General features: G+C 43.1%; 1 protein-coding gene across 2 annotated transcripts in view; it reads left to right on the top strand.

The window, feature by feature from the left end:
* The window catches only part of LOC124253716, a 44358-nt gene extending 18097 nt beyond the window's left edge, over positions 1-26261 (top strand). The window contains exons 1-2 of one of the 2 annotated variants that reach the window (XM_046687528.1): positions 19012-19031; positions 25135-26261. In XM_046687528.1, the coding sequence (XP_046543484.1) occupies positions 25205-26044 (840 nt within the window). In that variant the 5' untranslated portion in view covers positions 19012-19031; positions 25135-25204 and the 3' untranslated portion in view covers positions 26045-26261. Of the gene's footprint in view, positions 1-19011; positions 19032-25134 lie in introns of those variants that run through there. The other variant, XM_046687527.1, reaches the window with a different exon arrangement.
* Positions 26262-26601: the final 340 nt, after the last annotated feature.

Raw genomic sequence — 26601 nt, 5'->3', positions numbered from 1 at the left:
CGCAGCTGAAAAAAGTTGTGGATTTTGTAATCAAGCAAAACTTTTGAAAACAAAATTCTTGATTCGGAAATACAAGTTGGATTTAGATATGCTGTTCATTACATGATGGTGAGTGTAGAATGCAGCCTGATATTGCTGTTTAGGGCATGTAGCCACTCTGTCATCTGTTTCAATGTGATACATCTTCATCAAATATATTTTTGTTATTGACTTCGCGAACTATTGTCGGGGTTTGATGTAACCACTAACGCTGATCAAAGTCACCATTGACTTCGTTCAATCTCGCCGTTAACCATGTTTAACGTCATCATTAACCCTGTTAAACGTCACCACTGACCCTGTTTAACATCATCATTAACCCTGTTTAACGTCACCACTGACCCTGTTTAACGTCATCATAACCCTGCTTACGTCATCACTGACCCTGTTTAACGTCATTAATAACCCTGTTTAACGTCACCACTGACCCTGTTTAACATCATTAACCCTGTTTAACATCACCATTGACCCTGTTTAACGTCATCATTAATCCTGTTTAACCTCACCACTGACCCTGTTTAACGTCATCATTAACCCTGTTTAACGTCACCACTGATCCTGTTTAACGTCATTAATAACCCTGTTTAATGTCATCATTGACCCTGTTTAACGCCACCGTTAACCCTAATTAACGCCACCATTGACCCTGTTCCACGCACCCATTAACGCTGGTATTTCAACCTTCTGATCCAGCTGTTCCTAGCCGTAACGACACATGAACCAGCTTCCACTGCGATATTAATCACGTCTGGTTCTTCTGTGGTACAGTTAATTCAGATGTGACAGATCCATCGCGTTGTTATTGAATGTTTAACCTAGTGTCCCAAATTCCTCACTGATTAGGTTGATAAAATTGCTTTTATGGAAGCACGTGGCATTGCTGCCGCATGATGGCAGTCGCGGTAAGTTATGGAATGGGAGTTGCTTGTTTGCTTGTTTGCTTGTTTGCTTGCCTGATTGGTTTGTTGCCTGGTTGGTTGGCGGGTTGACTGACTGACTGGTTGGTTGGTTGGTTGGTTAGTTGGTTGGTTGATTTATTGATTGATTGGGTGAGTGAGTGGGTGGGTTGATGGGTTTGTGGTTGGTTGGCAGGTTGGTTAGTTGGTTGGTTGGTTGATTGATTGATTGGGTGAGTGAGTGGATGGGTGAGTGAGTGGATGGGTTGATCAGTTTGTGGTTGGTTGGCTGGTTGGCTGGTTGGTTGGTTAACGCAGAGCTGGACAATATTCCACCTATATGACGGCGTCCTATATATAATCGAGTCTGACCCTTACACTCCAGTGGTTGATATTGCGAGCAACCGTCCCCGCACGATGACGTGCAATCATCCCGGACATATGATCCATGCATCTGACGACCAGCAAAGGTTGCCGGGCACCTTCCGTAACCCCGACTCCCCTCCAGGAAGTGTAATTTCAAGTGACGTCGTAAGACATCGGTTCTTAAGCTGTCAATGTCAGCCTCTGAACCTATCCTGCCCATCATCTTCTTGCAAGGACACAGTTAATAAAACGCTGAGTCGGTAGATTTATCATGCCTTGACTGTTCGTTATTAATCCTCGTGTCGTCGTGTATATGATTACAACACTGGGTCGCAATCGATGTCGTTGTGAAGCCGGAGACGTCGCCACCGTGTCTCGGGTCATGCCGTTATATATACTCGGTCAATACACATCCGTGTAGACCCGAACATCACCTGAGTTGGTGATCTTTATCTTCATCAATACAGAGAGTGTTATCCGCTGTTTGTCGGTGGAAGGATGTACCCCAGCAATCAACTGATTGTAGACAGACTAACATGGTTTAGGAAAACCTCAGATTGCTGACACAAATATAGTCAGAGAGTCAGATTGTTGAAGTCAGGTGTAGAATATTCTTGTAACGTCATGTCCATGAATACAATTAATTGATTCACATATTGCATGCTGGATACCAATGCTGCTGAACTGCCTGGTATAAGGAGCTTTAAGCGCAAGGCTACACCGCCGAAGGGCTGTTGTCAAATTGGTGTTGTCAGAGTCAGATAGGTACAGTCAGAGAGAACGGTGACTGCGGTCCAGAGATCAGACTGAGAAGATCACTGATATCGGTGATGAACGAGGTCTAATGTCCATAGCCAGAACAAGTTAACTCCGATTATAGTCTGTGCCATCCAGTGCTGTTGTGTCCGATTATCGAAACTGCGACTTCCTGTCAAGTCTGTTAACGACACTGACTCTCCTTGTTAACACTGTTAACTACAAGATAACTTCCTCGTTAACACTGTTACCACCACTGTGACTTCTTGTTAACGCTGTTCATAACACCTCGACTTCCTGTCAACTCTGTTAACGACACTGCGACTTCGTGACAGTCAACTCTGTTAACGACACTCCCACTTCCTGTTAACGCTGTTAAAGACGCAGACTGCCTGTTAACACTGTTAATGACACTGTGACTTCCTGTTAGCACTGTTCATGACATTCTGCTAATGACTTCCGTAAGTATGACTTCCTGTTAACACCGTTAACTACACCTTGACTTCCTGTTAACAACGTTAACTACACCTTGACTTCCTGTTAACACCGTTAACTACACCTTGACTTCCTGTTAACACCGTTAACTGCACCTTGACTTCCTGTTAACACCGTTAACTGCACCTTGACATCCTGTTAACACTGTTAACTACACCTTGACTTCCTGTTAACACTGTTAACTACACCTTTACTTCCTGTTAACACCGTTAACTACACCCTGACTTTCTGTTAACACTGTTAACTACACCTTGACTTCCTGTAAATGGCATAGTAAAAGACAACACCTTTCAGTGTAGAAACCAAGAACATCAGTTGGTCATGTGCTTGTGGAAGGTTTAACTCCTGGTCAAGTGTCATACAGTTGCTGGGTACCCATAGCAACGTATCCTTTGTACAACACCTGTTTCTTAAATCCACTTAAAGACGTCGGATGTGTCTATTGTTGTAGATGCCCCTTCCAAGATTGTTGCCACGTATACTGGTAGGCTTCACGTCCTAACACGTTCATTCAACATCAAAGAATTGTTCAGAATCGATAGACACAAAAAGACTACTGACTTCGATATGGATGGTTTGAACTTAACTCTCCTCTATTAGTGAGGTCAAGGCTCTCTGAATACATACGTCAACAACAGGGTATAAACAAATGATTATAACATCCCCTCTTCGTTGGAAATTTGTTGATGCAATGATTTGTTTGTTGAGTGCCTTGTGAATAATGGACCGCATTATTATCTCGGAGATGCTAAATTATTCAGTGTTCTTCTTGGTGTCAGAGACAAATGGTAAATGTGTACATAACAGTTACTGTTAAATATTTACTGTGGACTTCCTGTTTACTCTGCTTTTACAGTCATTGATGAGCGAGAACACGGGTGATCACGACTGAATGGGTATTGATCAGTGTCTTGTCATTGGCTGATGAATAAATCGATATTGTTCTGGATTATTTTTGTACCGTGCCCATTCAGTGTCTACCAGCATGTCCACTTCTATATGTACCCATTCGGTGTCTACCAAGATGTGCACTTCTATATGTACCCATTCTGTGTCTACCAAGATGTCCACTTCTATATGTACCCATTCTGTGTCTACCAAGATGTCCACTTCTACATGTACCCATTCAGTGTCAACCAACGTGTCCACTTCTATATGTACCCATTCAGTGTGTACCAACGTGTCCACTTCTACATGTACCCATTCAGTGTCTACCAAGACGCCACTTCTCTATGTACCCATTCAGTGTCTACCAAGATGTCCACTTCTATATGTACCCATTCTGTGTCTACCAAGACGCCACTTCTATATGTACCCATTCAGTGTCTACCAAGATGTCCACTTCTATATGTACCCATTCAGTGTCTACCAAGACGCCACTTCTCTATGTACCCATTCAGTGTCTACCAAGATGTCCACTTCTATATGTACCCATTCAGTGTCTACCAAGACGCCACTTCTCTATGTACCCATTCAGTGTCTACCAACGTGTCCACTTCTATATGTACCCATTCAGTGTCTTCCAAGACGCAACTTCTATATGTACCCATTCAGTGTCTACCAACGTGTCCACTTCTATATGTACCCATTCAGTGTCTACCAAGACGCCACTTCTACATGTACCTATTCAGTGTCTACCAAGATGTGCACTTCTATATGTACCCATTCAGTGTCTACCAAGATGTCCACTTCTATATGTACCCATTCAGTTTCTACCAAGACGCCACTTCTATATGTACCCATTCAGTGTCTACCAAGATGTCCACTTCTATATGTACCCATTCAGTGTCTACCAAAACGCCACTTCTATATGTACCCATTCAGTGTCTACCAACGTGTCCACTTCTATATGTACCCATTCAGTGTCTACCAAGATGTCCACTTCTACATGTACCCATTCAGTGTCTACCAAGATGTCCACTTCTATATGTACCCATTCAGTGTCTACCAAGATGTCCACTTCTATATGTACCCATTCAGTGTCTACCAAGACGCCACTTCTCTATGTACCCATTCAGTGTCTACCAAGATGTGCACTTCTATATGTACCCATTCTGTGTCTACCAAGATGTCCACTTCTCTATGTACCCATTCAGTGTCTACCAAGACGCCACTTTTCTATGTACCCATTCAGTGTCTGCCAAGATGCAACTTCTACATGTACCCATTCAGTGTCTACCAAGATGTCCACTTCTACATGTACCCATTCAGTGTCTACCAAGATGTCCACTTCTATATGTACCCATTCAGTGTCAACCAACGTGTCCACTTCTATATGTACCCATTCAGTGTCTACCAAGATTTCCACTTCTATATGTATCCATTCAGTGTCTACCAAGACGCCACTTCTATATGTACCCATTCTGTGTCTACCAAGATGTGCACTTCTCTATGTACCCATTCTGTGTCTACCAAGATGTGCACTTCTATATGTACCCATTCTGTGTCTACCAAGATGTCCACTTCTCTATGTACCCATTCTGTGTCTACCAAGATGTCCACTTCTATATGTACCCATTCTGTGTCTACCAAGATGTCCACTTCTATATGTACCCATTCTGTGACTACCAAGATGTCCACTTCTATATGTACCCATTCAGTGTCTACCAAGACGCCACTTCTCTATGTACCCATTCAGTGTCTACCAAGATGTCCACTTCTCTATGTACCCATTCAGTGTCTACCAAGATGTGCACTTCTATATGTACCCATTCAGTGTCTTCCAGTGTGTCCTCTTCTACGTGTACCCAAACGCATTTCTCGTTCGTTTCATTTTACCACCCATGAAGTATTGTTTGGTACCTTGCCCGTTTGTGTGATTGACATATACTTTGCCAGAAAAGAAACGCAAAAATAGAAAAATGGAAATATCTGAAGGAGCTTTTTTGGAAGGTCATACGAAATGAATGCCAAAATACAGATTTCTCATGTATGCATGCATGGGGTGAGAATTATGCGGGTAGAAGAACGCCAAAAGTAGCGAAAATTGGGGGAAACGCAACAGCCCGACCACGCGACACACCAGGTTGAAAAGGAAATCATCACAACTGTACAGCAATTGGAAAATTAAAACATGCTACGGCTGTCAGAAGCTCAACGTAACAACGTTTTCCACGTATCGACAAGCACAATCATAAGACTATGGAACCGTTATCTGACACGTGACCTACCCAGATCCGGTTACAACTGCAGTGGAAGACAGGTTCATACGGGTTCTTCACTTACGGAGACCTCTACAGCAATGCGAGGATTGCGTAGGATTTCAGCCAAGACTTTGAGTAATCGACTACACGCCGCAAGTGTTCGCCCGAGACCACCAGTTCGAGACGTCATTCTGATTGATCAGTATCGGCGACTGCGAAGTCAGTGGTGTCGAGGACACACAGTATGGCCACATCAGCGATGGAGACGCGTTTGGTTCAGCGATGAGTCGTGGTGTTTTTTGTTCTATTTTGTTCTCCGTACAGACGGAAGACGTGATGTTTATAGATGTCGTAGGGAATCGTATGCTCCAAACTGCATACAGGCAGTGGACTGGATTGGTGGTGGGAGTGTAATGATGTTGGCCGCCCTCCCCCCTGGTAGAATAGACTTGACAGATGCCAGCGCAATTTAACAACGTTACACAGATAAAATTCTTCGGCCAAACGTTCTCCTAATATGCAAAAAGCAAACGTCACTTTTGAAAACGGCAACGCCCGACCTCACACGGCGAGGCTGAAAACATGCAAGTACTGACATGGCCTTCAAGGTCTCCAGAACACAATCGAACATTTATTGGATGCTCTTGATCAACATCTGTGATCACGTCAGCAACAAGCACAGAGTCTCAAACAGTTGTCACAAGCACTGAATGCAGAGTGGGTGAACATGCCCCAGGCCACATTTCGTAATCGGATTGGTTCAATGTCCGACGATACTAGTTCTGTATATATACTAGTTCTGTGTCTACCAGTGCATCTACCAGTGTATCTACCAATGTATATGCCAGTGTATATACCAGTGTATATACCAGTGTATCTACCAGTGTATCTACCAGTGTATCTACCAGTGTGTTTCTACCAGTGTATATACCAGTGTATCTACCAGTGTATATACCAGTGTATCTACCAGTGTATCTACCAGTGTATCTACCAGTGTATATACCAGTGTATCTACCAGTGTATCTACCAGTGTATATACCAGTGTATCTACCAGTGTATCTACCAGTGTATATACCAGTGTATATACCAGTGTATATACCAGTGTATATACCAGTGTATACACCAGCCGGTTTCCAGTGTATATACCAGTGTATATACCAGTGTATATACCAGTGTATATACCAGTGTATATACCAGTGTATATACCAGTGTATATACCAGTGTATATACCAGTGTATCTACCAGTGTATCTACCAGTGTATCTACCAGTGTATATACCAGTGTATCTACCAGTATATACCAGGTGTATCTACCAGTGTATATACCAGTGTATCTACCAGTGTATCTACCAGTGTATCTCTACCCAGTGTATCTACCAGTGTATCTACCAGTGCATCTACCAGTGTATATACCAGTGTATCTACCAGTGTATCTACCAGTGTATCTACCAGTGTATATATCCACCACCAGTGTATCCAGTGTATCTACCAGTGTATCTAGTGTATATACCAGTGTATATACCAGTGTATGTGTATACCAGTGTATCTACCAGTGTATACCAGTGTATCTACAGTGTGTATCTACCAGTGTATATACCAGTGTATCTACCAGTGTATATACCAGTGCATCTACCAGTGTATCCATATACCAGTGTGTCTACCAGTGTATCTACCAGTGTATATACCAGTGTATCTACCAGTGTATACCAGTGTATCTACCAGTGTATCTATCTACCAGTATATCTACCAGTGTATATACCAGTGTATCTACCAGTGTATCTACCAGTGTATCTACCAGTGTATCTACCAGTGTATATACCAGTGTATATACCAGTGTTTTTACCAGTGTATCTACCAGTGTATATACCAGTGTTTCTACCAGTGTATCTACCAGTGTATATACCAGTGTATATACCAGTGTATATACCAGTGTTTCTACCAGTGTATATACCAGTGTATATTCCTGTGTATCTACCAGTGTATATACCAGTTTATCTACCAGTGTATCTACCAGTGTATATACCAGTGTATATATCAGTGTATCTTCCAGTGTATCTACCGGTGTATATACCATTGTATCTACCAGTGTATATACCAGTGTATCTACCAGTGTTTCTACCAGTGTATATACCAGTGTATCTACCAGTGTATATACCAGTTTATCTACCAGTGTATCTACCAGTGTATATACCAGTGTATATATCAGTGTATCTTCCAGTGTATCTACCGGTGTATATACCATTGTATCTACCAGTGTATATACCAGTGTATCTACCAATGCATCTACCAGTGTGTATCTACTAGTGTATATACCAGTGTATATGTGGCTATACACTTTGTACTTTGATACAAATATTTAATGTCTGTAAGCTAACTCTGGGTGTGCTCCAGTTCGGTATCGTTGACTTAGTCACTAACTGATCCGAGGTAAATAATGCTACAATCGTGTGATACTGATTTTCAATATACAACTGTCTTTGGGTCTTCCGTGAAATCCTCATTTATGTGTCTCGACAGGAGTCTATACTTTTAAGCAAATCTTGTACTAATGATAATCTAATTCTTATAACATGAGGCCCGAATGGCACCCTGTCTAAGGCACCGCATTTCGCATGCCAAAACCTATGGTTGTGAGTTTCACCAAAGTGAAGAACGTCTATGTTTTGTAACACCTGGGATTGACGTCCACGCCATACTGACGTGCGGTGATGTAACTTGAAAACTCTTCAAAGCTGGTAAATAGAAACTCTTGACACTTTCGTAAGAAATCTCTGGTAAAAGCAGAGACGATTGTACAATTTTGACTATATCATGAGTACGTGTTTGACGTTCACACTCACATATTCCATTATACAGATCTCATTCGTTGAACACTGACAGGAAAAGGAGTGGGGCGTCACCTACAATATCCATCCATTAAATATACAGACAGACAGCACGAAGACTGACGTCACGAGCTGGACATCAACAGCTTGTTCTCGTGACAGTGTTCATAGTGGCGTTGTGGTACTTTCAGGGGCTAGGTCGCAATCAAATCTCGGAGTTTGTCTATTTGTCTATTAGCAAGACTGAGCTCCAGACTCAGAAACAAATTAGATAGGAATCACTTACTTTGGTCTGTCTCAACGGCAGGTGGAGTTGTCACATCGTTGTACTAATTAAGTACTGTTCAAAGACGTGCTGTAAAAATCCATTCTTCGTCCACGACCTTTGCAGACTGAGCAACATAGCTTTGGGATTATAGTTCCATTTTCTTACTTTGTGTTAAATTCTTTTATTTTCTTTCTTTCATTCATTCATTCATTATTATTTATTTGTTCGTTCGTTCGTTCTTTCGTTCGTTCGTCCATTCATTTATTTATTTCTTCGTCTTTCCTTCCTTCCTCCCTTCCTTCCTTCCTTCCATTGTTAGTTCCTTCGTTCGTCTGCCCCTACGTTCGTTCCTTCGGGGCCGGGGGCGGTGGGGTAGCCTAGTGGTTAAAGCGTCCGCTCGTCCCGCCGAAGACCCGGGTTCGAATCCCCACATGGGCACAATGTGTGAAGCCTATTTCTGGTGTCCCCCGCCGTGATATTGCTGGAATATTGCTAAAAGCGGCGTAAAACCATACTCACTCACTCACTCCTTCGGGGGCGTTGCGGTAGCCTAGTGGTTAAAGCGTTCGCTAGAAACACCGAAGAACCGGTTCCCCATATGGGTACAATGTGTGAATCCCATTTCTGGTGTTCCCCGCCGTGATATTGCTCAAAAAGCGACATAAAACTAAATTCATTCACTCACTCACTCGTCCATTCGGTCCTTCCTTCCTTCCTTCAATCATTCATTCATTTTCGCTGACAGTTAAAGACGAGCAATATATTTGTTTTCGTTACTCCCAGCTTAAAACGTGGAATACTTCCTTATACCGTTCAAACACCCCTCAGGGCAGTCGCCGTTGTTCAGGTCGATGATGTTGCACCCGGTGGCACCGGAGGCACACGACAGTGTAACTCGCCAATCACCACTCTTTTATCTCAGTGCGTCCAAATCGATTCTTCGATCACTATTTTTTGTTTTGAATACGATCTAATTCTGATCGATATGTTTTCTGTCACAACTTCTGTTAAACCCGATCCACAACGCTTATTTTATTCAAACATTACCGAGCGAGTATAATTCTGTTACAGGATGTCAGCATAGATTATCTAGTTCCATATGAACGGAGACCGTCATAAATACGGTCTCTTAATTTCCAATATGATGGTTTGATGTAAACATCTAGCCAATCTCACGATCACAGGAAGCAGTTTGAAGCATCATTGATTTCAGTGTTCAAATCATTTGAGCAAGCGTTCGCCTGTTTGCGTAACATCATTCGTTATGACTGAGCTCAAAGGCAAACAATGTGTCCACAAATGGTCTGTGCCTCGAGGCGTTCACACCATGTCGAATATATATATAAAATATTTGGGGTTCATTTCGAGAGAGTTTATTTGAGTATATCAGCACTTTTAATTAAACGACAGTGTCCCTTGTTTAAGGGGCAAGAATGAGTGAGTGAGTTTAGTTTTACGCCGCTTTTTGCAATATTCCAGCAATATCGCGGCTTCACACATTGTACCCATGTGGGGAATCGAACCCGGGTTTTCGGCGAGACGAGCGCACGATGGAACCACTAGGCCACCCCACAGCCCCCAACTTCTTCCTTCTTCCTTCTTCTTCTTCTTCTTCTCTTCTTCTTCTTCTTCTTTCTTCTTCTTCTTCTTCTTCTTCTTCTTCTTCTTCTTCTTCTTTCTTTCTTCTTCTTTCTTTCTTCTTCTTCTTCTTCTTCTTCTTCTTCTTCTTCTTCTTCTTCTTTCTTCTTCTTCTTCTTTCTTCTTCTTCTTCTTCTTCTTCTTCTTCTTTTCTTCTTCTTCTTCTTCTTTTCTTCTTCTTTCTTCTTCTTTCTTCTTTCTTCTTCTTCTTTCTTCTTTCTTTCTTTTCTTCTTTCTTCTTCTTCTTCTTCTTTCTTCTTCTTCTTTTCTTCTTCTTTCTTCTTCTTCTTCTTCTTTCTTTTTCTTCTTTTCTTCTTCTTCTTCTTCTTCTTCTTCTTCTTCTTTCTTCTTCTTCTTCTTCTTCTTCTTCTTCTTCTTCTTCTTCTTCTTCTTTCTTTCTTCTTTCTTCTTCTTTTCTTCTTCTTCTTCTTCTTTCTTCTTCTTCTTTCTTCTTCTTTCTTCTTCTTCTTCTTCTTCTTTCTCTTCTTCTTCTTCTTCTTCTTCTTCTTCTTCTTTCTTCTTTCTTTCTTCTTCTTCTTTCTTTCTTCTTTCTTCTTTCGCATGGTTGTATATATACGTTAAGTATGTGTATATATACCGGGTTTTTTTTTGGTGAGTAGTCACGGCTATCTTCGTCTCCAATCCAAGGCTTATATAACCCTGGTCACGTGACACGTATTACGTCATAAAAATAAACGACAGTACTTAAAGAGAACTGACCCAACTTTTTCAGACTAACTTATAGCGAATGTGCAATATATTGGAAATGAAGAATTCCAATGGGGATTAGCTTCCTGCAAGTAATGGCAATTAAGTGATTCCAGACATATACACGTCATAGCTAAGTGATAATTAACCTTAATTACTGTTCAATCAGACAAACGTCATGCATCGGTCGCCATGACAACAGCAACGCATGACATTGTCCTTATAATCTCCACGGAGACGAACTTAATTTTAGTTGTAATTATTCTTAACCAAATCAAACATGCGAGATATGTCTTCATGCTCATTTACATTCGTCATTCGTAACTAATCGTAACATTCCGGCATCGGATGGCGCCTCGTGCCATGTTTACGACTGGGCCCTGACTAAGCGCAAACGGGCATTGGTATGAAAATAGTCTAGTACTATCACCAAGGAAAGATAACTCTGAATTTCCAAACATGGCTCTAGAATATCCTACAGCCCGTGGGCAAAACAGCAATACAGTTACATTTCCTCTGTAAATATTTTTCAGTGTTTAAAGTTTCTGATCCTTTAGCTCAAAGTTTATTATTAAATTGTCCTTTGCATAGTTTAGCGAAGTTTCAAACATCAACGTTCCGCCATTTTCATGCTTCGAAATGCGTTTTACTACGCGCGATTTGATTGGTTTGCCACGATTCTTGGCAAGCCGAATGGCGTCTTCTTGTAGGTCATGGAAAGAAGCGAGTAGTTACGAATGTTACATTCGTAAGTAAGGATGTCGCGCATGCGCATCTATAACCGGATACAGTTCAAATTTTGAACGACCTTTCTGCATCAAGGCCTACCGACTTAAGCGCTGAGCTTACTGCGCCAAACAATAATGGGACCAGTTTAACATCAATGGCAATGATCAGGATTAGACTTACGAAGGGATTCTAGCTGTACATCTGAGATCTAAGGCGCTTATTCCGTTTGAACTCTTACCAGCATGCTACCAATAGGTTTACAGAGAAACCTTTATATATTTCTTAGTTTAATTTAGTTCTGTATTCCATGCAATAAAGTTGTATTTAAGGCAACGAATGGTAGTTTGGGCAGGCGATTAGTCGCTGGCGATGCCATCCCAAACACAAACAGACGTATACACATTCTCCGGGGACATGTTTTTGTTATATATCGATTTTTTTCATCGGGGTTTATCCCTTGTGAATCGTTATTGAGAAGAAAGATTGACATGTCTGTATTCGTGCGCGTGAAATTACTTAACTGTTATTTGAGTTATTCTGGACTGATCTGAACTTCCAAGAGAATTGTGAAGCGGGCGATGAAGTGGAAGAACTGGACGGGCAATATGTGGGTATAGGTGTGTGGTGGCGGGGAAGGGGGAGGGGTGGCTGCTTGAAGGTAGGGGGGATAAATATTAGACAGGCAGACACTTGTATTGCGTCAGAAGTGGGTCGGATGTTAATTCTCACGCTACAAGAGACTCTGTCGCCAGAGAACCTAGTGAGAGACTGTTAACTGTATCCTCAAGTAAGAGGGGTTATTTACGCCAAGAGCCCAATTAAATTATCCTGAAACTTCACATGTGTGTCCGCGTAGCCAGGAACTTAATGTTTACAACAATGTCGATGTTGCCTTCCTACCGATGTACGAGGCTGTAAAGTAACTATCAATCTCCTCACCATACCCTCAACCCCCTCCACCACCACCCTTTCATCCTCCAGCCTCTCCCCACAAGCGATCCAGGTATTACACGACACTGGCATTCTTGAAGGAATCACGCCCCTTCCCCACTTCCAATTTCCATCCCGGTAACATACCACCCACCACATACCACCCCCACCCCATCCTCCACGTACCAGCCCCACCATACCCTCGACCCCTACAAGGAACGTAAGTATTACACTACAATGGCGTTGGAGGAATCTAGTCGCTCATGCCATGTAATGTTAAAGTTTTGATGTATGACTTCATGGAGCTCGGAGAACACCTGTGGTCTAATGCATTCCTGACTCTCGAAAACAGTTAGACTGTAAGCTGGCGTTAGTCAGTAAGTGGGGCATTTGTGCTTGTTTTGCTGAGTATTTTGTATGAAAGGTGAGGAACCTCTAGCCTACTGAACAGTAGAGCACCACATGCCTCAACACCATGACTGACTGACTGAGTTTGGATTTACGCCACTTTTAGCAAAATTCCAGCAACATCACGGCGGGGGACACCAGAAATGGGCTTCACACATTGTACCCACGTGGGGATTCGAACATGGGTCTTCGGCGTGACGAGCCAACGCTTTAACCACTAGGCTACCCCACCGCCCTCAACACCATGATATAAGCATGGCAATACATTGGCAACACAGCACAACACAACACAACACAACACAGGCCACAACAAAGCCTATAACAGGCCACAACAAAGCCTATAAAACCACGCCACGCCACGCCACGCCACGCCACGCCACACAACTCAACACCACTCTCACCATCTCATCACTGAACAGCACAACGCAATATGACACTTCCAACACTCCAGGGTGGTGGGGTTAGAAGAGGAGTTAAAACGTCCCTCGTTCGAAAAAAGACCCGGGTTCGATTCCTCACATATGCACTAGTGTAAAGCCCATTTCTGGTAGTGTTTTCTTCTAGCACTGTGTGTAGGCGTTGGAGTGTGGAGGTGGTGGTTGTATGAGTGAGTTAGTGATTGAGTTTAGTTTTACGCCGCTTTTAGCAATATTCCAGCAATATCACGGCGGGGGACACCAAACATGGGCTTGACACATTCAGCGTGACGAGCGAACGCTGTAACCACTGGGCTACCCCACCGCCCCGGCTTTGAAGGAACAGACAGTAAAGGGTGCATAAATTATAACGGGGTTAGAAGGAAAATACGGTACTATAATTAATACCCCTACTGTAGCTCCCCATGTCCCTAGTATGGTGATCTACCTTCAGTTGCTGGAGACCGGTGAAGATCCGGGTTAGAATTGATCTTCAGTAACCCATGCTTGACGTAAGAGGCGACTAATGGGGATCGGGTGGTCAGGCTCGCTGACTTGGTTGACACATGTCATCGGTCCCCAATTGCGCAGATCGATGCTCATGCTGTTGATCACTGGAATGTCTGGACCAGACTCGATTATTTACAGACCACCGCCATATAGCTGGAATATTGCTGAGTGCGGCGTAAAACTAAACTCACTCACTCAATCGCTCAGTTGCTGGAGATCTATATCACTTTGTTTAAAACTGTCTCTTTCTGAAAGGTTGGAATAGTGTACCCCTCCCACACTTGACGCACACACAACACAAATGTGACATACATCATCTAAACAATAGGGGCGGTGGGGTAGCCTAGTGGTTAAAGCGTTCGCTCGTCACGCCGAAGACCCGGGTTCGAATCCCCACATGGGTACAATGTGTGAAGCCCATTTCTGGTGTTCCCCGCCGTGATGTTGCTGGAATATTGCTAAAATCGGCGTAAAACCAAACTCAGTCAGTCAGTCTAAACAATAGATTAAGCTCAAATCATGATAAACATTGTTATACTTCTATCGATAATCTGTGACTGATTAAGAGATCATTGATTAATCATATCACGTGACGATACAATAAATTTGAATTGTCCACTAACAATAGGAAAACTGACCCGAACAGGTTTGGTCTAATAACATTACTGACGCTGGCCGCAGTATTGACAACTGACGTGGTCAATATTGGCTTGGTCAGCAAGAACACAGGATAAGGTTTCTACCGATCTTTAAGGAAAAGAATTCGATTGAATTGTTATTGAGGCATAATGAAGGCTGAGACACTGAATTAAGTTCTTAACGAATTCCGGTCCAACAAACAATTGAATACTCTAAGATAAAGGTGCGGTGGAGTAGCTTAGTGGTTAAAGCGTCCGCTCGTCACGCCGAAGATCCGGGTTCGAATGTGTACAATGTGTGAAGCCAATTTCTGGTGTCCCCCGCCGTAATGTTGCTAAAAGCGGCTTAAAACTAAACTCAATCACTCACTCACTGAGAAGTGTACACACAGAATGTAGATGACAGGGGTGTACAGTCACTGTACACACAGGATGTTGATCTTAGAACTGTACACATAGAACATAAATCGTAGAATTGTATGCACAAAATGTTGATCATAGACCTGAACACACAGACCCACGTACGAAAAGAACCAAAAACTTATTCCATAATACAATTACACACACATCAAAAACTGCTGCCCATATTTGAACACTCATTTATCAAAGAACCACGTTCAATATTTATTAATCCAACAACAAGATAGTCACTCAGGGACTGTTTACACATCTTTCACTGCCTAACACTAAAACAAATTCCAACAAATTAGATTCCTTCACAAGGATACACGGGGTTAATCATATTAGTCTTCCTGAGTATTGATTTAACGTTTAATATGATATGTGATGTTGGAAAATCACATTAAGAGGATGCGGTGGAATAACGGGGAAAGTAGAGCACTTGGGACGCATACAATCTCTCTCCGAAAGAGGGCGGAATAACGGTGGAATGTGTACTTGGGACGTAGTGTGACAAAACGAGTAATAATGGAGATCTAGGTGAGGTGAGGTGAAATTGGTTTTAACGTCGTACTTGAGAATATTTCGCTCATATGACGACGTGTGTATGTGTATGTGCGGCTGCTTGTACTAGCCCAGACTTAAGCTGGTTTTATAGTGCTAGCCCACTGAGATACCATGCCGCAGTGAAGCATGAATACCCCACTCAGACACATTATACTGACTCCCAGCCGACCAGTCCTTGTTGTACCCATTAATGCCGAGCGCCAGGCAGGGACCAACAAGTACCATATTTTAACGTCTTTTGGTATGACGCGGTCGGGGATCGAACCCGCGACCTTCCGCTCGGAGATCTAGGACAATTGGAAACATACAGTGCTATGGAACAAAGGCGGAATAACGGGGTGAAAGTGAACTTGGGACACATGCAGTGGAATAACGGGGGGAGCTGGGTACTTGGGACTTTAGCAGGTGACCTGAACTAGGTGTAATAACGGGGTAAATGCTCTTGGGACACGTGTAATGTTACCAAACAGGTGTAATAATGGGAGAAGGGGCACTTGGGACACATGCAGTGTTACCAAACAAAGTGTAATAACGTGGGGAGGGCACTTAAAAACACATACAGCGTGACGGCATGAGGGTGGTTTAATGAGGGCTAGTGTAATCCTAACACGGAATGAGGGCAACCTCACGTGCCGGAGACTGACTTGCAGAAACATGTCATATTAATGTTTCATGGAATTATTTCCCAAAGGGGACATACTTCCTGATTTAGTTGGGGACCTTATTCTTACAACAACAAGTCAGCTTTCGGTCATTTGCTTCAGTGGTCAGTTGTCTTATAAGCCTTTGTTGTAATGTCCCAGTCAAATGCTGATTGGGATAAATCTCTTTAATATACACCATATAGGTTAACGAAATCCTGACATGTTAATGAACTGTGATGTGTATTCGTCCCAAGACATGTCAAGGCCGGTGAGTCTCAAACCAACCCAACAAATTAAACTTAGCCAATCCGGGCCATAAGCTGAGTGAGTGAGTGAGTGAGTGAGTGAGTGAATTTAACGTCCATGTTAGGAATAACCCTTTTATATCACGGCTAGGAGACTATATTTCCCAATTAAATTCTATATGAATATGGACCTAATTAACACTTCCTACAAACGAACCATCTACCCTACTAGGCATACCACCCGGTGCTTCAAACCACCTATCCACCCGATCAACCTTCCCTGCCTTCCGATCTCACACACAGACAGTTTATTCAGTAAAGAGGTCATAGGCCCATAATACAGACAATGTTTGGTTGCATTAAACAGGCATGTCAGTGAAGTAATTTCCCTTAGCTGCTGGACTTATCAATAAATATATAAATATAAAATACATGGATTTTCAGCATCTCCATCCCTCATCCCTTATGTACGATCCGAAATACAACCCTGCTTGCTTTGGCCACTTTCCTGACGAACCCCTTTGCACGAGTATGGCTTTATGCCGCATTTAGCAAATTTCCAGCAATGTCACGGCTGGGGACACCAGAAATGGGCTTCACATACTGTACCATTGCGGGGATTCGAACCCGTGCCTTCTGCGTGATTACAAAAAGCTGAAACCACTAGGACCTTCAACCCCTGTGGTGTTTCCTCATGATGACAATTCTGTGCATGTAATGCGAGTAACACAATACATTAATGTTTCGAAAACACTTTTGGGGTAACTGGTATCAAATATATGTGTGATACTGAAAGGGTGGTCCGTGATTGGCTGCTCCATGGCGATGACCTTACGTCAGGAATCCTCTCCGGACTGTAATTCCTTGAGCTTATTGGCTCAGTCAAATTCACCTATACGCCTGTGTCATAACGTTTTGGAGTTTCATAATTGTCCTTTGGTCGAATCTAGTTTCATCTCCACATTGAAAATCCACACATATGACTGAAAAAGGACTAAAAAGGTATAAGGTAAAAAGTATACCTGATGACGTCACTAATGACGTAGTGGTATGTATTGATGCGCCTCTGCATTCACGAGGATATACATCGATTCCATGGTGAAATAGTGCAGTTGTAGGATTTTAGTATATAAGAGTGTGTAAGAAACAAAGACAGATTACTGGTCTCGTTCAGAAACGTAACGTATGTTTCAAAACGCAACTCACTTACTTCACACGTATGATCATACGTTTCGAAACAACTCGTTGTAAGATGAATGGTATTTGACAGTCCGATGTGTTGCCATCGCTATATACACTATCGTAGTGTAATACCACGTTCACAATGTTTGTGACTTGTTGCAAGCAAAACACTTTTGAAAATAGATATCTTGGGTTTTTTGTCATTTCCAAACACACACATATAGGGGGCGGTGGGGTAGCCTAGTAGTTAAGCGTTCACTCGTCACGCCGAAGACCCGGGTTCGATTCCCCACATGGGTTCGAATGTGTGAAGCCCATTTCTGGTGTCCCCCGCCGTGATATTGCAGAAATATTGCTAAAAGCGGCGTAAAATTAAACTCACTCATACATACCCATACATATTCCTGGAAATGAATAAGGGAACACATGAAAGTACAAGTGTTCCTTTATTCTTTTCCAGGTTTCTTCACAAGCTTTGTATTGCACTGTGGGTGAAATTCTAGAAAAGAATATAGGGGTGAGTGAGTGAGTGAGTTTGGTTTTACGCCGCTTTTAGCAATATTCCAGCAATATCACGGCGGGGGACACCAGAAATGGGCTTAACACATTGTACCCATGTGGAAAGAATAAAGGAACACTTGTACTTTCATGTGTTTCTTTATTCGATTCCATGAGTATATAAACTGTGCGCGTCACAGTTGGTCATTTGAATGATATGATAAAAAGCACTTTACGATATTGAAAGGGCCCGGGTATCTTATCTGTCCCTCCGTATGATCGGAATTGATATAATCCTGCCTCCGCAACCATGATGCTGCGTAAAATACAACCATGATGGCACGACCCGCCATCCATATACCAGCTTGCTGTCTTTACAACTGACCAGCCCTGGTCGCCCAGTCGTACTATCGAACTGAGCCATGGTACAATGCCGACCCTTACAGCGGTGATATACCCCAAGGGAAATCAAGCAAACGTGGGGACCACGCCGTCAGGTTTACATTAGCGGTGTTGTGTACAAGAGGCCACTGCTTCCGTTGTAATCAGATTAACCATGACACCGCATGCAGTCGAGCCAACGTTGCCAATGCAACATTAATGTTGGCTTTGAATCACCATGCGTACATCGTATCTGTCATACGTGCAAAGGAAAACTCTTGTCGGTGTGCTGAAACTACATCGGATAGTGATGACTTGGAGAGTACTCCTTAAACGACATGCCTTTTAAAGGTAAGAGTGCCTTGTGAGTTAGCTGAAAATGAAACAAAATCGTTTTGTCCAGATGTGGTCTAACTTGTAGGAAGTATGATTGTTCGACAAAAAATATCTTCTTCATCCATATATTGAAGGGCGAAAGTTGGGGTGGGGACCATTGACTTCTTGAGGACTTAGGCTCCTGTAGAACTTGAGACAACATTGACGTGTATAGGAGACAGGCTCCTGTAGAGCCTGGGGTAAGATTGACCCTTTAGGGCACAGGCCTCTGTTCAGCTCGAGGCAACAATGACTTGTATAGGAGATAGACTCCTTTGAAGCTTGAGGTTACATTGGGTGTTTAGGTCACAGGCTTCTATAGAACTTGGGGTTACATTGGGTGTTTAGGTCACAGGCTTCTACACAGAACTTGAGATGGAAGAGAAGGCTGGGCTCCTGTAGAGAGCCTTGAGGTAAGATTGACCCTTTAGGGTAACATTGGGTGTTTAGCCTCTGTTCAGCTCGAGGCTCCCGTGATTGAGGTTACATTAGGTGTTTAGGTCACAGGCTTCTAGAACTTGAGGTTTACATTGGGTGTTTAGGTCACGGAGGCTTCTATAGAACTTGAGGTAACAGGACTTGGTCAGGACACATGCTCCTGCGAAGCTCGATGTTACATTGGGTGTTTAGGTCTGAAGGCTCCTGTGGAACCCGAGGTAACATTGATTTGTTTTCGTCCCTTTAGCTAGCACAGGCCTCTGTTCAGCTCGAGGCAACAATGACTTGTATAGAAGACAGGCTCCTGTAGAGCCTGAGGTAAGATTGACCCTTTAGGGCACAGGCCTCTGTTCAGCTCGAGGCAACCTTGACTTGTATAGGAGACAGGTTCCTGTAGAGCCTGAAGTAAGATTGACCCTTTAGGGCACAGACCTCTGTTCAGCTCGAGGCAACATTGACTTGTTTAGGTTATTGACTCCTTTGAAGCTTGAGGTTACATTGGGTGTTTAGGTCACAGGCTTCTACAGAACTTGAGGTTACATTGGGTGTTTAGGTCACAGGCTTCTATAGAACTTGAGGTAACAGGATTTGGTCAGGACACATGCTCCTGTGAAGCTCGATGTTACATTGGGTGATTTGATATGTGATTTGTTTTCGTCACAGGCTGAAGTTGCGCTAGATGTAACGTTGACTTGTTTAGGATTCAGCTTGATGTAACATTGACTTGTTTAGTATTCAGCTCGATGTAACATTTACTTGTTTAGGATTCAGCTCGATGTAACATGTACTGGTTTAGGTCACAGGCTCCTGTGAAGCTTGAGGTAACATTACCTATTCACATATTTTATATTAGGGGTTGATGGATCCTAGCCCTCTTGAAACTGGCGGAGGTATAAATCACTGGCTGAATTCCCGTGTATATTTGTACAGACAGACAGTGTGTATGTCGTTCATCTCACCAGAGACACTAGGGAATGTTTCATACGCATTCTTCCTGTGCAGAATAATGCATTGGGCAGCAGCTTGCTGAGGTCACTGTCTGTGACCTGCTTGAATTTGGCTCTTGAATAATTAATACAAGCTGTTTTAGGTGTGATGTAGACTGACGCTTAGTCTCTCAATATATATAGCTTGATAGAAACAAACAATTCCTTTTGAAATGAAAAAGAGACCCAGCGAGGGGAGACTTTTCACGCAGAAGCGGATCAAGTCTTTCTCCAAGATCATACTATCTTCACAGATACGGATCGTCGTCACTATCGGACTCAGATTCTCATCGGGAGCCAGCGCCTCAAAGAAGACTCTACCTCAAGGAGGTGCGATGGAGTGATCCGTGGTTTTATGTAGTGCTTCAGGGACTTGAGGGCAGACTATCAGGAGTGACCATGTCATAAATATCATTTTTATATAACTAATATTAAATATTAAATCATATTTGTTATATGGTTTCTGCTCTTATCACGGATATGCGGGATGAGATTTGGGATAAGGATAATAAATGTTCACTGGATCTCAGATGAATTGGTGGGTAGGATTGGTAATGGGAAGGTGGTGGGCAGGGCCTGACGTGGATGTGGGCGTGCCTGCGTGCCTACGTGCCTGCGTGCGTTCCTGCCTGCGTGCCTGCGTGCTTGTGAGTGTTCACTGACAGGGATGAGCGTGGTGATGGGTGGTCCATGTTTATTGACACAGATGGTGAGTAAGTGAGTGAGTATGGTTTTACGGCGCTTTTAGCAATATTCCAGCAATATCACGGCGAGGGACACCAGAAATGGGTCTACACATTGTACCCATGTGGGGAATCGAACCCGGGTTTTCGGCATGACGAGCGAACGCTTTAACCACTAGGCTACCCTACCGCCCCTTGACACAAATGGTAATTAATGGTCCATGTTCACTAACACAGATGAGAACGCCAGGTGCAACCATGTTATGTACCGACACAAACCAGTAGTCACGTGACAGGAAGTCCGGATGGAGAAAGGACATGTTGATTATAGTCAACCATCTGCCTTCTGCCCATTCAGGGAGTCCAAGAAAAATAATTACAATCTAATTTGTTCCTGTAATACGTAGCTGCAACGTCTTGCTAGCAGATAAGTAAGTGTTCGGACGGGCAGATCAGATTTCGACCGAGCTACTGAAAATCACAGGGTCGGAATGAAGCCACTTGAAGACACGTCGTCTTTCAACACCTGACATAGGTTTTCGCACTGGCTGTATCTCTGATGGATTGACCTTGAAGGTGATGTTCTATCCTTTGAGAGTCTGTCTTCAACTTTATGAGATCTCTAAACTGGATGGACATCCTACCCTTCACATATGTAGATGTGAGAGTTAGATTTAACCCCATTTAAATAGTATATCTGGTTTAAAACGGTGAGATGCGGGAGAAATGCCCACAAATTGCAGGTCTCAGAGTTTCACCATTTTGGGAGAACCTGCCAGGAAGGGTTGCCGCTGATGTCTTTCAATGAAATTATCTATTGTTTGCAAACTGAGAAAAATATTAATTCGAATGTCTCGATCTAAACGGGAATGAGGAACAAGACAAGGGAATGAGTTATAATGGGTAAACGTTTCCTTTGGACTACATGCCAAACACTAAACGCATACCCTTCTTATCAAGCCTACTTTCTATATCTCAAGGCTCTTACACATCACCAAGTGAGTGGGTATAAGTTTACTCCGCTTTTAGCAATATACTGGGACACGAAAGGAGGCTTGCACTGTACTTATGTGGGGGTTCGAACCCCTGTCTTTGGTGTGACGAACACGCTTCAACCACTAGGCTAACCCCCCGCCCACGTCACCAAGTGACTGCTATGTAGACTCTGACAGACCCGAGGCATGTTCAGAACCGCGAGTGCCCGCGAACGCTAGCGAGCGCTCGATCCTGAACGCCTGTGCCCGTTCGAGCGCCCCCGCGCGCACGCGAACCATTCTCACAGCTGCCTCGCCAAGCGAACCAAGATGGCGACCATGTTTAATGTCATTCGTCACCACTCGCCCCTTTCCGTAACCTCCAAAATGAAGGCATGGAGGATATTTTGTTAATGTTGTCAAATAACATGTATATTTCATCGAGTGTTCTGACAAAGTTGATATATATGTTCACGAGTGGCGTAACCATTGACAACATTAACAAAACATTCTATTTATTATAATTTGATCTTTGTTTATAAATGATCGAGACATCGATTTCGTAGTTCGCGTTTCTTAGTTCCAGGCAAAAGTGATATTCTACTCAGTGAAAATGAAAATACCATGTTTCTTTTCACCAATATTTACAGTATTTCACCCTTAAGAATATAATAAAAGAAGCTATTCGGCTTGTCCCGGAACAACACGAGTTGGTCACGAATGGTTTATTGTAACCAAGCGCTCGCGTCCGTTCAGGGCCGATGCGGGCGCTCGCGGTTCTGAACCCGCCTCAGAACACGTCTGTAAGATGAGACTAATCTTTTCTCGTCAACCATAGGCTAGTCTCACTACCAAGTACGCGGTAGTCGCATCACTATCAACCAGAAGCTAGTCTTTTCAACAAATCCACAATTTACGCTTCTGATCCCAAGCCATCTTACTATCGACCATAGGTTAACATTTTAAATGTGAAGGTCCACCGACATAAAGGATGGAAGAATATCGAATACCAGATTCCCTTCACGTAAACAGAGGCGTGATTATTGGTGTGTCGCAATGACTCCCGCAGTCCTGTACATTCTTACAATAATCGATAGTAACTCGAGTCGACAGGGTGATATCTCTGCATCTGTGTGGGGTCTTATGTCGTCACAGTTTGAGACAGCTTCATAATCAAACGTCAAAGGGGAGGCTATGGTGTTTTATCTGTTAAAGGCGAGGGTAACAGTAAAGACCCTTGTCGAACGCATGTCCAAATCTCAAGAGTTGTAAGTATACTGCCTGCATTCCAGACATGTAAAGGTTATACTACGCCAAATCAGAATCCGTAGTTTAGCAAGCCTTCAGTGCAGACTGGACCGTCAGACAGATGTGGGTGATTTTGTGTAAGATTTTTTAGGATTTAAAATGTACACCCATCCAGTAATTTTGAAATTAAAACTGACTTTTTTTTTAACTATTTAGCGCTGTTTTTACTGATGACTTTTGCTGAATGTAACCAAAGATATTTTCAAGCGGTTGACATTTTCTGCGAAACTGGGGTTGGTCTGTTTAGCTTCCTGTACTCGGAAAAGGAGCTGGCTAAGGTGGTAATGTTTTTATATTTTTATTGCTTCTTGCAGGCCAGGCTATTTAACATGTACATGTAATAACTGTTGATGGCTGGGTTAAAAATAAATAAAATAAAATGTCACTATAGAAGTCAATGGGAACATATTTGGTTTTGTTCAAGCTGAAGGACAGTCTATACCACACTGGCGGGATTACTCCTGGATAATGGAGTTTTGCATTGTTCCTGGTTGATGGGGGTGTCTACCTGGGTTTAATTATTGCACTTGCGCGCTTGTGTGTCTGCACGTGCGTTTGCGTTAGCGCTAATCCGGACAACTACAATCCGTTTCATAGTTCGAGCCTACTGATCTACCATGCTGTACACCCTGAGTTCTTTTCTTTATACAGTAAATGTCAAGCGCCAGACAGGGTAACAACCATTCGTAACTACTCGTGTCATTCCGGCAAGCCGGATGGCGTCTCGTACCCCTCTCGTGGCCATGTTTACGACTGGGCCCTGACTAAGCGCAAACGGGCACTGGTATGAAAATAGTCTAGTGCTATCACCAAGGAAAGATAACTCTGAATTTCCAAACATGGCTCTAGAATATCCTACATCCCGTGGGCAAAACAGCAGAACCCTTTCATGGTGTGAGCGTTCAAGACTATGGGGCAATCAGTATTAGAACAGAGGTTAGTAGGAAGATATGACAAGTAACCTTCTGTGGGAAGAGACAGAATGTCTGTAAATATGTTGACAACGGACAAGCTCAGTGTTTAAAGTTTCTGATCCTTTAGCTCAAAGTTTATTATTAAATTGTCCTTTGCATAGTTTAGCAAAGTTTCAAACTTCAACGGTGACGCCATTTTCATGCTTCGAAATGCGTTTTACTACGCGCGATTTGATTGGTTTGCCACGATTCTTGGCAATAATGGCGTACGATAGGGGTACGAGTCTTCTTTAGGTCACGGAAAGAGGCGAGTAGTTACGAATGGGTAACAACAAGTAACATATTTAAATGTCGTAGGGAGGGCGCAACTCCCGGAAAACATGTTTTTCTCAAGGTCTCGGAGGCGGTGACTTAATGCGCAGTAATGTTACAGGGCCACAAGACTCGGGCCTTTGGGATCTACGTGCTGTTGGTTGGTTGGTTGGTTTTGTTTGTGGGTTCCATTTTACAGAATGGGTTTTCGTTTTACAGAATGGGTTTTCGTCTTAGGAAGTGCCCAACACGGGCACAATATGATACAGCGCAAGCGCAGCCTACCCAGCAAACCAGGCTCATACATGACCTACCGTAGCGATATTGTTTGCAAATGACTCCAAGGCGAAAATAAGAACAACTTGGTGATTAAAGTAATCAGGTAAAAATTAACAAGTTTGAACATACATTTGTGCACAAGATTATTTTTCCAACACATTACTAACCACGTTTGTTTGTTTCAGATGGGCGTGTCCACCCGTGACCTCACAGAGCTACGTGTGAGGGAGGGGCTTGTGTAGCCCCGACCCCGGCATGCCTCCTGCGACCAACCTACGGATACCATGCTCTACCCTCTTGGTCACCACCGAAGTCTACAACACCACCAGTCGCGACGCCGCCATCGACAACGACGACCGCAATGCCCTGTTATACATCGTCGTCACGCTTCTGTTCTACTCCCTGGGTATTGTAGTCGGTATCATAACCTACCTGAAGCGCGAGAAGCGCGAAATGGAAGAGACCAAAACTTTTGAAATGTTCATGAGCCTCAAAAGAGATCCATTCACTGCAACGAAACTACGTAGGGTTCAAATTGTAACAGAAAGACTAGAACAACTTGAAAAATCCAGGCTTGCTATGGAGATGTCGCAGGGCTCTGAGCTTGAAAGGTTGATGACAGATCGAAATGAGGAGGAGGTGGCAGTTCATGGAGAGGAGGATAGAAAAACGGAAGAAGAACAGATAAGCGTTCAGTCAGCGGAGGACACTGACGGGTCTGAACGACCAACTGTTTTAGGTGTATCTGATTCCAGTTCTAACTCAGAAGACGATCCAAAGAGACTTCAGTTACAGAAACAGGCCAATGTATTTCAAGTGTCTCCATCGGGAGAACCTATATCATCAGTAGTGGCCAAGATATTTGACTCTGAGAGACGAGGCGGTCTTCCTAACTCACCTAAAGCCCTGCATTTATTCAATAGCCGTGGTCGGCTAAGTCGGGATCAATCTTTAGACTCTGGTTCCGCTAGGGGGCGCTTGAGCAGAGACCAGTCTGTTGACCTGACACCTACTTCCGCTATTTCCGGAAGTAGCGCCGCCGAAAGCAAGACGCCCCCTGTGGAACCAGAAGGTTGTCTCGTCACCAACGTGTGATGTGGTCCTGTAGGATTTTTTGTGTTCGTTTGTTCTTCTCCGAGCGGCCAGTCACAACACAGTTTAGTTTGACATCACCTCTATGCAATGCCCAGACAGTTACAAACTTGAATACCATCTTAGCACCATCACTCTTTTACTTGTTTTTTACTCACGTTGTTTACGAAGTTTCTTCACAGTTTATCAATTTATGCATCATTAAACTTATCTCACAATATGATTATCTTGGCTCATTTCCTTCAGGAGATAAAGTTCACATTTTTTAAATTTGTTGTTATTGAAAGGTATTTTAGCTGGAGGTTTCAAACGGCTCCACATCAAATATAGAACTCCCGATATAATAAATGGAAATTTATAGTCAAAATATACTTAACCTTATTCGATTTGTATGTTTGTATCAGATTATATGAGTACTATCAAATGTTGTGTAGAATACCCTTTGGTAAAGTAGGTTTGTTTGAAACAATCAATGTTCTGTTCTCAACCGGGCCCTTAGTTTAGCCTCAATTCTGCTTGCTTGAAGTGGACATAGATACTAGTCATGTTATACTGTGGCA

The sequence above is a fragment of the Haliotis rubra genome, unplaced genomic scaffold (genome assembly GCF_003918875.1).
Source record: "Haliotis rubra isolate DU_JTF1 unplaced genomic scaffold, ASM391887v1 Scf55, whole genome shotgun sequence".
NCBI classification, from domain to species: domain Eukaryota; kingdom Metazoa; phylum Mollusca; class Gastropoda; order Lepetellida; family Haliotidae; genus Haliotis; species Haliotis rubra.
Note: the sequence above shows the minus strand (reverse complement) of the source record. Positions and strands in the feature narration are given on the sequence as shown.